General features: G+C 41.1%; 1 protein-coding gene across 25 annotated transcripts in view; it reads right to left on the bottom strand.

Moving 5' to 3' along the window:
- Window positions 1-17,346, bottom strand: part of ANK2 (ankyrin 2) — a 720,153-nt gene that overhangs the window by 11,205 nt on the left and 691,602 nt on the right. For 24 of the 25 annotated variants that reach the window (XM_081237049.1, XM_081237043.1, XM_081237038.1 and 21 more), the window contains 5 exons: window positions 9,259-9,333; window positions 6,974-7,105; window positions 5,566-5,709; window positions 2,584-2,866; window positions 663-954 (listed from right to left, as the gene is read on the bottom strand). In XM_081237049.1, coding sequence (XP_081093175.1) covers window positions 663-954; window positions 2,584-2,866; window positions 5,566-5,709; window positions 6,974-7,105; window positions 9,259-9,333 — 926 coding nt within the window. Of the gene's footprint in view, window positions 1-662; window positions 955-2,583; window positions 2,867-5,565; window positions 5,710-6,973; window positions 7,106-9,258; window positions 9,334-10,871; window positions 17,133-17,346 lie in introns of all 25 variants that reach the window. The other variant, XM_081237042.1, reaches the window with a different exon arrangement.

Raw genomic sequence — 17,346 nt, 5'->3', positions numbered from 1 at the left:
CCTCTCTTCACAACATCAAAGCTCACTTAAAGACAAAGGAAAGACAGTGATGCATATTCATGCTGCTATCGATTTTCTGACATTTAGAACCAGACATCAATTTAGGCATAATGTCCCTTTTCTGAGTCATTCTTAAAATAAATATAAGGAGATTTCGCTTGGAAATAATCCTTCCTCTAATGAGAAAAATTTGTTTTGGGAGTAAACCCCACTCAATATCCACAGTTTGTGCGCTCATCACCTGACAGCACGGACCTAATGAACAAGAGTGCAGGTTCCAGCAATTTCCCATGGCGGGCCGACTTACTTACCTGAGGCTCGGTTAATTCCCCTCACTAGTCTTCCTTATGCTCAAGATTACTAATTTTGAAAAGCTACATCTGGTATATTGTTTCACCCCAGGGTTCATTTTTCTTAGCAAAAGTGTTTCCAGCTATAAAATTAGGGCTGATGGTCAAGTAGCTAGAATTGGAACCATGTATCATCTTTTTCTAGATTCACCGGTTCTCAGATATTAAAAGGGATTGAGGGCTTCCCTTGGCCCAAGTTAATTAATTTGGCAAACCTTTCTGTGAAAACATAAGCCATCAGAGAAATGGAAACTGGGAGAAGGTTTGTAGCTTTGTTACATGTGGGCAAGGAAATAGAGGAGGAGATTTTACCTTTTGAAAAGCAGCATCTTCATCGAGCCTTTCAAAGGCCTGTGGCTGATCATCAGCAGACTCCACTATTACGAGGCTGGTTTTTCGAGGTGAACTCTCTTCCCTACGTTCTGGGGGCTCTTCGGGTTCTTGCACAATGGGAGAGTCTCCCCGCTCACTTGATGTCGGGGTCTGGAGATATGGCCTCTCCTCCTCAGTAGGGGTGCTGATTTCCTCAGGTGTCTTGGTGGGAGAGCCAGATGCTGCCATAGCCTTCTGAGTCTCTGACACTTCTGTCCCTGGGGTTGTCACACTGAAACAGAAAAGCCCAATTATACCATGAGAGCATATGCATTTCCGCCCCTGCTGATGCAAAGGATTTGGAAGGAAAGATGGAACTTGTCTTCACAGTCCATGAAGGTCTAAAGAGGTTTTGTAAATTTGGCTAAGAAATGAAATGTGAATAAAACTTATATGTAAAATATAGAATATAGTTACAGTTCATTGATCTAGCATTGATTGAGAAAAATGTATTCTAAAATAATAAAAATTATCCTCAAATGTATTACCATTTCCTAATCTCCACAAAGTAGAGATAATTAATAAATAATAATTTCATCTTTCCTTTGATAACTCAAGGTAATATTGATGATTTGAGGAGGTTTATATAACAAAGATCTGTAGACAATAAGGCTTTTGAAGCAAGGATCAAAATTTGGCAAAATTTTAAAAAAGTAATATATAAACCCCATGTTAATATAGTTACCATAATCATAAATATAGGGAGATTCTTATTATCCATCCAGAAAACTGCGTTACTTGATAGGAAGATCTGTTGGCATTGAAACTTTTTCTACTGATATAGTTTGGAGATAAGCAATGTAATCTTTATAATATTCCTAAAAGAAAAAAATTATCTGCTTTTTCTGTTCCTTCTTTCTAAATTTCTGTCACTCCATAGATATTGAATGCCCAAAGTGCCTTTCTGATAACCCCTCTTTGCTTCCCATCTTTTTCTCTTTCCTTCTCTCTTTTTCTGACCTCTTCTTTATGCTCTCCCCTACAATCTAAAGGTAGATGGGTGAGGGGGCAGTGCTCCATGGAAGAAAAGCTCATTTCAATACCCCTTTCACCCTTTTCTCAAGTTCCAGTGACTCCAGCACAAAACTCACTCAAGGACAAAGGAGATGCTGTGTTACAGCCTCCTGACACGCTATTCTCACATTTCAGGGCTGGGACACGCTTGCCTTTCTCATGATCTGGTTGCTTTTTCTAGACAATAAGTGTCATTTATACAACTCTTTTTTGCCTTTGCTTACAGAAAGCCCAGAACTTGAGTTCTAAGCCGACTGCGCTCTGCAGCTTCCTTTAGGCAGAAGCGCTCTAGAAGACTTCTCTTTATTCCTACCCCAACCCCTAATGGGCTTTCATTCTGTGTGAGTAATCTGTGTTGCATTTCTATTTTTATTGCTAGCCACCTCATAGCTTTGTTGAAATACACAAGGGCTGCTTCACCTACACTGTCACTGTTCACCTTCTGAACCAGCCAGGGTGTGACAGGCACATATACAGAGAAGTGAGGTGCAGCAAACATACAAGTAATAACTGTGTGGTCTACAGTTTCAACAATGGTTTCACAGGCATATCCTTGACCTTTGAGTCTGTAAGATGAATAAGGTGTATATTATTATCATAATTTATAGATGTGGAAACTGACACTCAAAGGGCTTACGCCTTTGTCCAAGGTCATGGAACTGGAAGTCGGTTCAAGCAGGCTTGTGCCATACAACGCCGTCACAGTCATGTCTCAAATACTTTGCTTTTTTCCCTGTAGTTCTGAAAACTATTTGAAAACGATTTACGCTTGTATATGCTTGGCACCCTCTGCATATTGGCTTGTGTCTTTGCAATGACACTGCATAGGCTTTCTTTTGGAACTCACAAGTATTCCTGCTGTTCGAGAGCTGACTCTTCAGGCAGGTCTTGCATTTTCCCTGAGAAATCCTGTTGAACTTGCTCCTTGTGAGTCTGGGGAAGGAGCTCTGTTCCTGAGCTGTCGCCCTCAGTTTTGGAGATGCTATCCTGAAAAGCGGAGTAACCGACAGAAATGTCTTCCTCCGAGACGATGGGAGGGTGATCATAGGACTCGTCCTCTTTAGAAGCAGCTTGCTCTTGTTTCTGCTTGTGCTGGGCAGTGCATAGCTCCTCTTGAAGTACTGAGAACCCTACAGGGGAGAACGACTTAAATTAAGTATTTAATTAAAGCTAAACTATATTAAGTGGGTATTTATTAAGCGACCACTACATGCCATGTCTGTGATCGGTCATGGTTACAAAGCTGAAAGAGGCACTGTGTCTGCCTTCAAGATGCTGACCATCTAGGGAAGCTCAGGCAAGTAAGAGATAATTAAATGCAGAGTGACTGGGCCACAGGTGCCAGTCAATGAATGCCGAGCATCCAACTCAGGGTTAAAGAATCAGGAAAAAAAATGCAGAGGGTATGACATCTTAAGGAGGCCTAAAGACAGGCAAGTATCAACTGCGACAGTTGAGGCATAAATCTACATGATAAGAAGAGCATTAATAATAATAAGAATAAATAGCTAACACATTCTGAATATTTACTATGTGTCAGGCAACATTCTAGGTGCTTTGCAAGTATTAACTTGTATTAAACAACACTCTGAGGTTAGTACTCTTTTGATGAAGGGTCTCTTAGGCCAAGCTAAGGAATTTCATATAGCAAGGGCAATAAGAAGTCATTGAAAAACTTTCAGCAGAGGTGTGATTGACCTTCATCTATCTAGTTATTCACTCAGTAGATATATATTGAGTATCAACACTGTAGTAGGTGCTGTTAGATGCTGGATACATAGCAGTGAACAAAACAGAAGAGGCTTCTGGCCTGACTGAACTTGCATTTCTGCAGATTCATATTTCTGAAACCAGGGTAAAGGTACAAAGAAAAGAGGGTCAGTTTTTTAGATAGATTTGTCAGAAAAGGCTCCTCTTAGGAGCTGATGCTTGAGCAGAGGCCTGAATAAAGTGAGAGAAAAAGGTACCTGGTGATCTTAGGGAAGAAAACTACAGAATGCAGGGAAGAGGAAGCACCAGAGCCTGGAAGCCTGAGAAGGTGTAGGGTGCCCAGGGCACAGCCCAGAGGCCAGGTGTCTGGGACTTGGGAAAGAGGGAGAGAGATGGGAGATGGGCCGAGCTATGAGGCTCTTGCTGAACAGTAATACATGCCATCATGTAAACCTATGGAAAGTAAGCTGCAGAAAGACATTGAGGAAGACTGTCCTATAAATAAGAAAATAAAATTAAAAAAACAACAAGAAGAGAGGTTATCATGGAAAGTGAGTGAAGAAAATGTCTTAAGAAGAAGGGATTAATTTTCTGTGTCAAATGTTAAGAAGAGGTAAAGGAAGATGAAGACTGAGAATGGCTCAGTGCATTTGGCAATGAGGAAACAATTGGTTAATTTTGCAAGATTTTTTTCTGTTGAGTGGTGATGACAAAACCTGACTTGTGTGGATTCTAGAGACAGTTCTAGAGAGAAGGGAAGAGAGAAAGTAGAGAGTGGTGACAGAAAAGTTAGACTATTCTTTTGAAGAGATTTCCCATGAAATGGATGGAGAAACAGAGCAGTCATACAGGGGAGCATATTGGGTGAAATGAGTTATTTGCTTTGTTTTGTTTTTAAAGCTGGGATCTATTAAAGCACGTTTCAGTGCTGCTGACAATGTTCTAGCTGTAGGAGCCAGAGTGGGTGATTGCAGGAGTGAAGTCAATAGTTGGTAAAAGGGGATGAGATCCAGTACAAAAGAAGAGATGATGGCTTTAGCAAAGGAAGACCATTTCATACAGCAGGGAAGGTATAGTATAAGCACTGAGATGCACTTAGGTTGAGAGACTTTGTGGTGAAAGAACATGGACATTTGCTTACAGGTATTCCTATTTTTTTCTAAGGAATATGAAGTATGGTCATCAGGTTGGAATAAATAAAAAGAAGAGTAATGTTGGAGGCTTGACACAAGAGAAAGTGTAAAAATAGCAATGAGACAGAGAGAAGGAGAAAGAATGGGAGTGAGTGAGCATGGAAGTGAATGAGGGTGGATTCGAGAAACTTTAATACTGAAAAGGGGGTAGGACCAATGACTAGAGGTCCAGTGGGTTTGCAGAATTATTGTGTAGAAGTAAAAGAGGATGTAAGTATAATGCTTCAAGTTAGGACTTGGAAGTAGTACAGTCACTGATAATGATTTAGTTTGGGTTGTGGGCACAGAAATGGGTCACTAAGGTAGAGTAAAAGACACAAGTATCAGAAGTGCCATCAAGGAGCTGAGGAAAGGGCACTGGATGGATCATCCATGTTGATGGCTGTTATGGACTGAATGTTTGGGTGCCCTTCAAATTCATATGTTGAAACCCTAGTCCCAACGTGATGGTATTCAGAGGTGGTAACCCTGCGAGGTAATTAGGTCATGAGGGTGGAGCCCTCATGAATGGGACTGGCACCCTTATAAGAAGAGGTCAGAGGGCTAGCTATTTCTCTGTTCCCTATGTAAGGACAGAGCAAGAAGACAGCCATGTACGATCTAGAATAGGGCCCTCACCAGAACCCAGCCATGCTATCACCCTGATCTTGAATTTCCAGTTTTCAGAACTGTGAGAAACAAATTTCTGTTGTTTAAGCTACCCAGTTCATGGTATTTTGTTATAGCAGCCCACGCTGACTGAGACAATGATGAAATAACAAAGAACGAGAGGGATGGGGGCACCTAAAATGGGCAGGGAATTCTCAGGAGAAGAACGTATCAGCAAAGTCCATGGTCGACGCTCTGAAAAAAGGAAGACAGTGGGTCCAACTGCCTGAATTAACCATACATCATAGACACTCATACATGTACACAAATTGTCTGACCTTCACTATGATCCAGTGTAATGGTCTGTTCAATCTCTGCATAGCTATGACTGATGTGCTCCTGGAGAGGCTCTGTGCTGGTCTCCATGAGATGAACAATATCCATTCGGTTGATCTTGGTGAGACATTCAATGAGACTGGTATCTGGGATATTAGAGAAAAACTATTTATTACATCTGAGGGCTACTCTTTTAAAAATCTCTTTCATTTAGTTGCCTTACTGAATTTTTTTGGTGATATATTTTAAGCATAGGAAAAATTTACTAAAATTTTGATGTTTGTACAAAAAACAACCGAAGCCCAATTAAGGGTCTTTGTAAAAGTAAGCAAACAAACAAGACCTATGTACCAAATGGGTGACACAGCATGGGCATAAGCCCTAAAAGTAGAGTTGCTAGATAACACATAGGACACCCTGTCGAATGTGAATTTTAGATAAAAAACAAATTTTTTTTAGTAAAAGTATATCCCCAATATTGCGTAGGATATACTAGAAAAGTATCTGTTGACTATCTGAAATTTAAATTTAACTGGGTGCTCTCAATTTTTATTTGCTAAATCTGGCAATCCTACCTAGAATAATGGTAAGAGAAAGAAAGATAAATGTGGGCTAGATGTAAATAAGGAAGGTCTCTAGGTAGGTCTTCAAAGAAGCATTAAACAAAGTGGCAAACTTAGACCAGCTGAGGGATAAGAAGTAGTTATGTTCTGCATCACTTCCCATTTTATTTGATGTGGTCAGAATATCATATATAAATCATTATGTAGAATATCTACTTGACATTTTCCCCCATTTTATTTTATTTTATTTATTTATTTATTTAATTTTCTTTTTGTGGTACGCGGGCCTCTCACTGTTGTGGCCTCTCCCGTTGCGGTGCACAGGCTCCAGACGCGCAGGCTCAGCAGCCATGGCTCACGGGCCCAGCCGCTCAGCGGCATGTGGGATCCTCCCAGACCTGGTCATGAACCCGTGTCCCCTGCATCAGCAGGCAGACTCTCAACCACTGCACCACCAGGGAAGCCCCCCCCCCATTTTAGTTATTTAGGAGTAAAGGAAGCAGGAACTGAATGTAATGCACCATCAACAAGACAATTGCTAATAAAGCAAGTGTGTCTGCTGTCAATACATAGAAAATTTTAGGACTTTGATAACTTTCCTGTTAGCAGCCAGTGCTAGTATCACTTTCCACTAGTTAATGCTGTTCAAAGGAACACAGTACAAGAATTTTTATGCAACATGCCTATTTGAGAAATGTTACAGCTTCTTCTCATTTGCTTACAGTAGCACTTCAGGTTGATGGCACCTGTCATTTTATCTTTTTACTGAATTTGCATAAAAGGTTTGTTGAACAAGACTTTTTTCTACCTCCAGCCTATTGCCTTTTACATATAGCTCTCCACCTACCTGTCGCATGTTTCCCATCCCTTTCTAGCCAGTACTTCAAAAGTGCATGACTCTGGTCTTGGAGGGAGTTAGGGTTCTCAATTCGAATTTGATGAATTTGTTCCTCAGTGAAATCCAGTTCTCTTGCTAATTCTAAAAGAGAAAATACTCCTTTGTAAATACATTAACTTCATAGTTTGAGTCTCTACACCTTGCATTGTGATTTTGTAAATGATGTGTTCTTTGTATTGCTGTAACAGAGTTCCTTTATTTTTTCCTACTTATTAGAAATGACTCACGTATACCTTTGTTCTTCTAGCACTAACTGTGGATATTTTCCTTAAATTTGGGTATAGAATTGATCACTGTCATAGTGGCAATAGTAAGTTTGAGGCAATGGTGATAAAATATGTAAATTCAGGACCATTTAATTCCAAAATTTGGAAGAGACCATTAATACTGGCTTATACTCTTAACCAAGACAATGGAAAATAAATGACTGAAAACAGTGGAAAGAGACAATGTCTCACTTTTAATCATAATTAGGGGACTTGCAAATACTATAAATTCTGTTTCTGGGTACTTGGATAAATACTGGTTGTAGCTATATTATGGTGGTTGGATAAACTCCTTTCTGTGATTTGATGTCACATAAATAAAAGGTCTGGGAAGGATTAACTGACCTAGGGAAGAAGCCTCAAAGTTTTCCTTTAAAGTCTACCGTTAACATTCTATATGGTTGCTTATACATTGAGGTGTGTGTGCATGCACACACACGTGTGTGTGTGTGTGAATGAGGTGTCCTTTTTGGAGGGCAATTTGCCAATATCTTTCAAAATTAAAAATATACATATATTTACACAGCTTTTTTCCTCCTAAGAATATGCCCTATAGAAACACCCACAAAAATCTATCGGTGCACAAAGATATCTACTGCCACTAACAGGAAACAACCTAAGTAGCCATCAACAAAGGCCATTGATAAAATTATGGTACCTCCATACAGTGGAATTAAATAGCCATTTAAAAGAATGCCATAGATATTTCTATGCTGATGGAGTATTTATGAAGATTACTGTTAAGTAAAATTTTGCTTATTTTTAAATAATAAGCATAGATGTGGGCACTGCAGATTTTTTTCTAAATACATGAGAAAATGTTAGCAGTTACCTTTGAGGAAAGGGGCTCAAAGACGAGATGTAGGTGTGAAAGACTTATTTACTTTTCATTTTATATCATTCAGTGTGATTGTAAGGTTTGAATTTTCACCAACTATAATAGATATTATGTTTAATATATACACTCATAAATACTTAAGAAGCAAAATAAATAATTCTGAATGCTACCTACTTAGTCAGTCAATCAGGGATATTTTGATACCCTTCCTTCCCCTAAATCCCTCAATTAAATAAATCTGCTCAGTATTTTTAAATTACTTTAAAATGCTTTAGTCATTTATTCTACATTATCAATTATCTTTGTTAAGGATATTATGACTCCTATCTCCTTTTCATACCAAATTTTTAAGAAACTGAAAGGAGATTAATATTAACTTTAAACTGCTTGTTTCAATTAAGTAGTCACAAGTGACATAAAAGGAAGTCAGACCAAACAAACAAACAAAAACAGAAAAAAGAAAAAAATCCAGTTGGACAATCTTGCTTTAATATGTTAAATAGCAGGAAAGATGAAAGGTTATAGCTTTTAAAACCTACGACTCATGATTTGTAAATAAACCATATTGATTTTAGAATTCACTTTCCATTAAAAAATTATTTAACATACAATTTCTAAACTGAAACATACCCATCTCTCAGAAAATTATTAAATATCTCATTCATATGTACTTAAACATTCATCTGAAGTAAATTTTAGTACTGTTCAGGATGAAGATATCTGACTCAAGGTATCTAAAACAAGGAGCCCTGGTTGAATCTCAAATTAAATTTTATGACAATTACAACTAACAATGGTTTTGAAACACAATAATCTCCCCAAAGTTTAGATATCCACAGCTCCCAAAGGAGGGTAGTGGTGCTTGTTATATTCTCAAAATCTCTTAATGTAAAGTTTTATTATTCAAAATGCCAGAGACAATATAAGGCCTGCCCTGGTTCACACAGTGAGTTAATGCAGACCCTGGATTTTCTAGTTCATAGTATCATTCTTTTCACTATTCCATGTGGTCTTCCTCAAGGAAAGAAAAAAAAATACCTTTTTTCATTGTTAATGACAGTTGGCTGATGCAACAATGTCATTTAAACTAAGCAGGTTTTGTTGAAAAAAATGGGTCACACTCATTTTACCTGTCCAGCTGAAACCAAGGTGATCAGCAATATAAGCCAGCCTTTCCTCAATCCGTTCCTGCTCATCCTGTTGATCTACAGAAGGTCAAAAACAGAATGGCCAAAGGTTGTCCATGACAGGAGAGGAACCACAATACTGATCATCCAAAGAAAGGCAGTAAATTGTCCAAATATTTGATTATAGCACAAATTAACTATTACATTTTAAATCATATTAAATTGTGTGTTTGCCTGATTTCTGGAATGGAATGGGGAATAAATGTAATAAAAATCATGAAAACCATCTGCTTCCATATCTCTTTAATCAAGACTAGTCACTGGACATAATTATATAAGTTACTGATTTTTATTAATCTTAGGACTTTCCTCTTAAAATTATCTGAGAGGATACTGCCCACCCGAAGAGAATCATCTAGCTCATCAAACACCAGAAAAATCATAAATGGGATGGAGAAATGGAGTAATTGGTTAGGACCTCCTATTATTGCCTGTGGCAGTATAAGATCACTTCTGGGTCATGTTGCAAAGAAATCACATCCAAGATTCACAAGAGACCAAGATCATGGGTTGATCAGACCATCCTGGCTTTTTTCAGTATGGCCAGAAACAACGTTTGTCTTGGTCCTGGTAACCTTGGAAGAAGGAAGAATGAAGTGTATGTATATGTATGTGTATGTTATATTAGTGTGTATATATGTCTTTTGGGCAAAGTTTCTGTCTGCTTACTACTAAGTAAGCTCATATAATACTCCCACAGACTATAATTTTCCCTTTGATTTTTAACCCCCATTAATTGATGGGCAGCATTTTAGGTCATGGTCATTTTTTTATAACACAAATTTAAGAATAATAGTCTTTATTGTAGAGATATTGGAAGACCAGAGGCTACTTCTCAAAGCCATCTATGGTTTCCTTTTTTTATAATTCAAAGAGCCATCATCCCCTCATAGTCAACTTAAATCATGCAAAGTTTGAGTTTTTGTTGTCTGCTGCATCTAATCAGAGTCCATTCTCCATTCATCTGCCACATAAATGAAAAGCATGTTTTTACCTTATGATTGTTTGCTTAAAATGTTTACCAATGGTATCTGAAATCCAACCTTTCTGAATCAAAAACAAATCCTCAACAATTAGAATTTCATGGTATGTGAAATCTTCTTGTGCAAATGGCTTCCTAATCATTAAAAAATTGTTAAGTACTTATTAAAGTACTCAAAGGTAATTAGAAAAAGCAATGAATCTTCATAATATGAAACAAAACCAAATATATCCGTATACTTAATTTAAGGCTAAGCCTGGAACATCAGAACAACAAAACTCAAAGCTTGCATGGCCTCACGTGCAGCAGTTAGAGAAGAGGCAAGATCCCCATTGCCTATCGATCATGTTTATGTTTTCCATAAGCATTCTCATTACTCAATCTTGAGATTGTTTCCACAGACAAGAGTATACAGAGAAAGCACAAAACACAAAGGGCTTACACAAACATAGTAACCACTACAGAAAGCTTAAAGAAAATGAGACACAAATCACCAAATAAAACAGACACACACAAAAACTATATCAAATTTATGACATGCGTAGCACAGGGAATCCCAGTGGCTGGCAAATACCTTCAACATGGTCATGGCCATTTTCATCAGGGATGCGTTCAATCAGAGTCTCAATGGACTCATCCCAAATGGGCCTTGTGTCAAAGATGTCTTCAGGAATTGAGTTCTCGGTCTCAACAGGTGGCAGATTTTCAATTACTGAAACTTCCAGGGCACTACTACTTTCGTCATCTGAAACTAACTCCTGTTCCCTTTCTGACTGTGTAAGTCTATCCACTAACTTGGAAGCCTCATCACTAATCTCCTCAAAGAATTCTATGGAGTTCCTGTAAAGGTCAAAGAAATGTTCCTTATTTTCTTTTGTGGGGCTCGTGGGGCCCCTGCAGGAAGATGTGGTGCTTTTGCTCTTTACTGGCAATCGGGATGCAAATATCTTTGGTTTTGTGGCCCCTTCCTCTGATTCTAACTCAAGCTCCTCTGCCCACTCTGTGCTTTCTGTTTCTGTCTCAATGTAACTTCTAGTTTTTACTGGACATTTGGTCTTTGCGTCCAAACTGTCATCAGATTCAGGTTTGCTTCTATTACTTGGCGCTCTGCTTGTCATGTCCTGTCCCTGAGGAGCCTCTGTTTTCTGTAGAGACAGGTCTAGATGCGAAGGCTGCTGCTCGACTCTTTGGACGGGCACTTTCGTGGGGATTTTAGACTTTGGTTTTGTTTCATCCTCTTTACTTTCCTCATTCAGGCTGGGTAGAAAATCTTCAGAAAGGGAGCTCTCATACTCCACAGATGGAGGTGCTGGGGTTGAAGTGGGTATAGTCCTTACAGGGATTTTGGATCTGCTTTCAGTAGAAGGCACATTCTCCATGGGTGCAGTAGGGATTTCAATGACTGATTTCTGTTCCTCTGGGGATGAATCGGGAGAATCATCACCCCGATCTGCATATACAGACCTAGTGACAGTGGAAAAATCTAACTGAACTTGTCCAACTGGTTTAGGGGAGTCGGGGCAAGCTGTCTGCTTCACACTGGACAGGGGAGGTGTGTCACCCATTCCCATGGAGGGGAGGTCCTCAGCTCCCGAAGAAGTTGCCTCTTTCACTGATGTTTCAATGGAGGCTGAAATCCCCATTTGGGAGTTAAGTGGAGCATCTGAAGCGTGTATTTCTTCTACTTCCTCACTCAGGTCATCTGGGAGTAGCTCTGCTTCATCATCCACTGTTTCTTTCGATTCTAAGAGTGCTAATGACTCAGCTGATGTCTCCAGCTGTAGAGGCTCAGCACCAGTACCCCCCTCTCTCATGTCTTCAGAGAGAGTCTCTTCCCTGGATTCTTGCCCAATTTGGAAAAAGTGAAAACTTTCATCTGCATAGGACCTTTTGGTCATATCAATGGCACCACTTCGGGTCATCTCAAACAATTTTCCTTCCTGAAAGAGAAATGGATTTTGCTCACTGGTTGGGGTCCCCTCTTCAGTTGGGGTCCTAGCAGGAGTGGTGTCAGGGGTGGTACCCTGCGATTGTCTGTCTACCATCAAACCAAATATCTTCTGTTCTTCCTCTTTCACTCGAGCCTCAAAGGCTTCATCATCCTCACGGATTTCACTCCAGGAATCAGAATCCACATCAGTTTTTGTGATGATGACTTTGCTTCTCTGTTCACCAGCAACTGTTGATGTACTTGGTACAGTTGGCTCTAAAGATGAGGAGGCTCTATCCGACTGCATTTCGCCCAAGGTACTTTCTTGTTTGGGTCCTATGTCCAGGTTCTGGTCCTCAAAATTAGATTCTTCACTTGAAACAGTTCTTCCAGAGGAGCTTGTCACTTCTACGTCTTCAGTGGAGGATGTGATGGTAACAGAATACACTTCAGAAGAGTGAAAACTTGTGTGTCTTGTATCTGTTTGGGTTTTGCTTTCTTCACTAGAGAAAAAAGATTGGGAAGGAACATTTTCATAAGGGCTTATGATTTGAGGGTCAGAGATTTCATCAGTGTCTGCTGGGTCAGATACTGGAACATCCAAGGACGATCTATCAGTTTGAGTAGTAATGGATGGGTCTCGAGTGGACCAGTCCTCCGGTAAGCTCTCAAAAGCTTGGTCAGGTTTTGTGACCTCCATTTTTGTAGCAGAAGATGTAGAGACCGTGTCTTCATCTAATTCTTTTGCTTCAGATGCTGGACAATGATGCAAAGAGGACAAAGATGAAGAGCTTTCACTGGGGCAATCTACTTGTGGAGATTTGACTCCAGAAACATCAAGCTCTTCTTCTGTATCTTTTTCAGCAGTGTCTTGGAGAGCTAATGATTCCTTATGGATAACTAGCTGCTCACTGACGTCATCACCAGTGGAACTGCGGAGACCTGAAGAGACTGGAGTGGCTGAGCCACTGGGACTCCCTGCTTCATACCCATGGTCATCACAAATTTTTTGTTGATCAGCATCTCTGTTTAGATCATCATAAGACATCTCTGGGCCATCAGTAGAAATAGTATAACTGTCTTCAGGTAAATGAGATTCACGATCTTTTTCTTCCTCTGATTTACCTGAATCTTCCTGAGTATCTTCATTCATCTTAAAAGTATATTGTTTGGAAACGACAGGCTGGAATTGTACTTCTTCAGGACTGGAATTTGAGTCTATGCTGGATGGAAGTGGGGAAGGGGGTTGCACTTGAATAACTGGCTCTGATAAGAGGCCTGAGTCATCACCTTTTTCCAGCTGTGTCAACTCAGGTTCACTTTCTGAGGAGGAAGAAGCCTTTCTGCCCTCTGATGTTACAACCACAGGGACATCGCTTTCATCCTCTACACTCTCCGTGTGTTTTGTTTCATCCATGTCTGCTGAACACTCAACATCTGCATCAGAGGATGAAGAAGATTCTTCTTGCTTGGGTTCTCTTTTGTAGTCCCTTTTCTGCTTTGCCTCTTGTTCAAGTTCATCAAACATTTTGATTTTGGTTACCATTTTAAACATTTCCTCTTCAGGTGTGAACCTCTTTCTCTCCCCATTTTCTGAGTCATCCTCCTCTGCACATTCAGGAATCACAGCTGGTTTTGAGGTGCCTGCATCTGTGGTTTTGGGTGTGACCTCATAGCTAACTTCTTCGGAGCTGGGGGTGTCAGGGGAAAGGGGGCTCTTCCCTGAGCTCTCCATGAGTGACGTCTGCTCAAGGCTGTCATCCTCAGCACTGCCGTCCGGGTCTCGGAGCAGCCGGGACCGCATAGAGGCCACTTCCGTGAAGAGTTCTGTTTTGGCAACGGCTGAAGGAAGAGGAAAGTGACTCGGCAGAATTCCAGCCTTCATCTTTGGTTCAACAGGGCTGCTTTCAAGAGAATCATGGCAAGGGGATTCTTTCAGAGGACTCGGTTCCAGAGAATCCGGAGTTTTGTGTGAGGAGTTATCCTCCAGCACTGGGCTGGCTTCCAGGGAGTCTTTGTGGCTCACTGTGAAGGATTCATCAGCCCCAGGGCTGAGGACCTCACTATCACGGTTAGGGAGTGCAAGTTCTAACCCTTGGGGACTTCTAATGACTCCCTGGGGCTTTGATTCAGCCCTTGGACCTGTCTTTACAGCAGCATCAAGCAGAGGCAAGGCCTTTGTCTCATCTGAGGGCTTGGTGGCTATGGATTCCTGAGCTTCAGTATCAGTTTGTGTCTCATGGGCTGAACTAACATATTTAAGTGGACCTTCATCACAGGACACTTCCTCAGTCAGTCCTTCGGATGTTTCTTTTGCTAATGATACACCTTGACTGCCAAGGCCGTCACCTTCTTGTGGGGGGCACGTGTCTTTGGAAGGGTCTAGGGTGACCTCCTCCAGCAAACACTCAGCAGAGGGCTCTGTGCCCCCCGTGACTGCAGCATCTTGCCCTTCAGAACCATCAGTAATGTCTTTGGTTGAGGGATGTCCTTTTTCGGAATGAATTTCTGGTGGTGTTTTTAACTTGGTAGTTTCCTTTGTTTCCCCAATTTGCTCCTCCCTTTTCTTTGGTGAGAAAGAAAGGCTTTCTGGGCTTGTCTCAGGGGTCTCTGCTAGGCCCTCATGCTTATAGCTTTCTTCTGAACTAATCTGAGGGGTCCCTTCCATCAGGCTGCCACATGGAGAACCTGCTACCCCCTCCTGCTTCAGGCTTTCAGAACTGCCATGTAAGGCACCGCTCTGTAAAGACAGGGCTGGGAGGAACTCATCTTTCATGTAATCTAGTGGGAATGTTGTGTTGAAAGGACTAGTGAGCACTTGGTCTAAGTGAAGCTGCGCCTTCTCAGTCTCTTCACTCAGGCGGAACTGTTGGTATTTGTCATTGTCTTCCAGTTCCTGCTTAATGACGTCAGAAAAGTCAGTGGAGGTTTTCCTGTCTGGGCTGATCTGGAGATCCATGTCTCCCTGTTCATCAGCCAGCTTTTCTTTGGGGACTTCACTATCTTTATGGCTTTCTTCTTCAGGTGCTGGCTGAACAGGTTCAGGTGTTTTGTGGTTGACCGCTTTCTCCTTTTCTTCAGCTACGTCTTCTCTCTTTAACCCTATGGAGGAAGCACGGACTGCTCTTCTGGATTCTGAAGGTCCCGTGACCAGGAATCTCTGGCCTCGTTTGATTGTCTGACTCTCCGTTTTCTGCGTTTCTCTCGGGGTTACTATCTGCCCCTTTTCTTTTTCCACCCGAACTTTGCTTTTTTCTTGTGGCTGTTTTGGTTTTGCTGATTTGTGCTCAAAGAGTCCAGTCTTATGTTTAGATGGGTCCTGACCTGACTGGAAAGCTTTCATCAACTCCCGAACAGACATTGTCTCCTCGATTCTTTCTGTTTTTGAGGTGGGGGAGACAGGTGGTTGTTTGTCTGTTTTCCCAGAAGGTGACACAGGCAGGTGCTTCTCAGTTTTCCCAGAGGTTGAGACAGGGGAATGCTTTTCCATTCTTCCAGCTGGTGATACAAGCAAGCGTTTCTCTATTCTGCCAGGTGACACTGGTGGATGTTTCTCTGTTCTCCCAGAGGGTGAGCTGGGTGGGCGTTTGTCTGTTTTACCTGAAGGCAAAACAGGTAGGTGTCTTTCTGTTTTTGTAGAGGAGGATACAGGGGAGTGTCTTTCAGTTTTTGCGGAGGGTGATAAGGGTGAGTGTTTCTCAGTTTTACTTGATGATGACACAGGTGAGTGCTTTTCAGTTTTTGCGGAGGGTGACAAGGGTGAGTGTTTCTCGGTTTTACTCACTGGTGATACTGGAGGGTGTCTCTCAGTTTTTGCAGAAGAAGAAAGAGAAGAGTGTCTTTCTGTTTTCAAGGAGGGTGACACTGGCGCATGTCTCTCGGACTTCAGAGAGGGGGATGCAGCTAGATGTGTCCTTTGTGTTATCTTTTTTGGTACATCTTCTTTGCCTTTGACTCTGACAGGCAACTTGCTTCGCCCTTTCTGTTCATCTTCCACTCGTTTTTGAAGGGCCTTCACCTTGTCTTTTATGGAACCAATGGGAGTTTCTTCTATCAAAGGTGACGTAGCTTTTACAGGGGGAAGAGGCTCGGGGGCTAAACCTGGGTCCTCATCTAATGACTCTTCTGAACTACCTTTTTTAAGTTCAGTTTTTTCTGCACTAGCTTGTGAACTATCCTCTTTTTGTTTTTGTTTTTCTTTTAATTTCCTTCTCACTGGCTTCTTTATGGCCAGGCTTGGTTTGGGCTGTTTCTGTGTAGTCTGTGTCTCCTCTGAAGATGCTTCTTTATCTTTCCCTTTGCTTTCAGAGCTCCTGCAAGGACCCAGAGCCTCACGTTTCTCCCCTGCCAGATCTTGCACTGTCTGTGGTGGCTCTTTATGAGGAGACACGTAGGAATTTAGATCCTCAGTAAGGTAGTTCACTAGCCCTGTTGAGTCTTTGTCTACTTTTACTTTGGTCTCTTTCTCTATTCTAACTTCTGCACATGGGTATTCGGTGATTTCTAAAGATGCCTTTTGCTTAGCCTCCTCTATTTCCTCATCACTGACAATAACCCATTCCTCTTCTACTAATTCTTTCTCTGGCTGAGACCTTGGCACACTGTCTTCATCTCTCATGCAGGTTCCACTTCTCAGGATTTTGTTCACCTTCTCTAAGTCCTCTTTAACTCTTTCAACAATTTCAAAAGGCTCCCCTGGCTCTTCCTCAGCAGCCTTCACCAGCTCCTTCACTTTCAGGGGACCTGCCCTATCAGATCCATCTGTCGTCAAGATGGCAGTCATTTTGATCAAATCTTGTTTCATCTCAGAAACTTCAGAGAGCAAGTCCGGACTTGCTAGGACAGGAACTTCATTAACCAGGTGACTTTTCAGGACAGATGTTTCTGTAGATTCTGTCTCATCATCTTTGATGTGAATGAAAAAACATTGAAAGTAAAATGGAAATCAAAAAAGATATTGGCAAATGTAATCAGGACTGAAACGACACAGTGTCTTTTCCTGTCGTGGTGGGTGGAACAACAAAAATGGGCTGGGAATGGTGGATCCACAAGGTCTCAGGATACAAAAGCAAAGCAAGGCTAACGGAAAAAAAACTGAAAAGGAAAAATGAGCAGGAAA

The sequence above is a fragment of the Mesoplodon bidens genome, assembly GCF_964165515.1.
Source record: "Mesoplodon bidens genome assembly, chromosome: 1".
NCBI lineage: Eukaryota > Metazoa > Chordata > Mammalia > Artiodactyla > Ziphiidae > Mesoplodon > Mesoplodon bidens.
The sequence above is the reverse complement of the archived record's forward strand: the minus strand, read 5'-3'. Positions and strand labels throughout refer to the sequence as shown.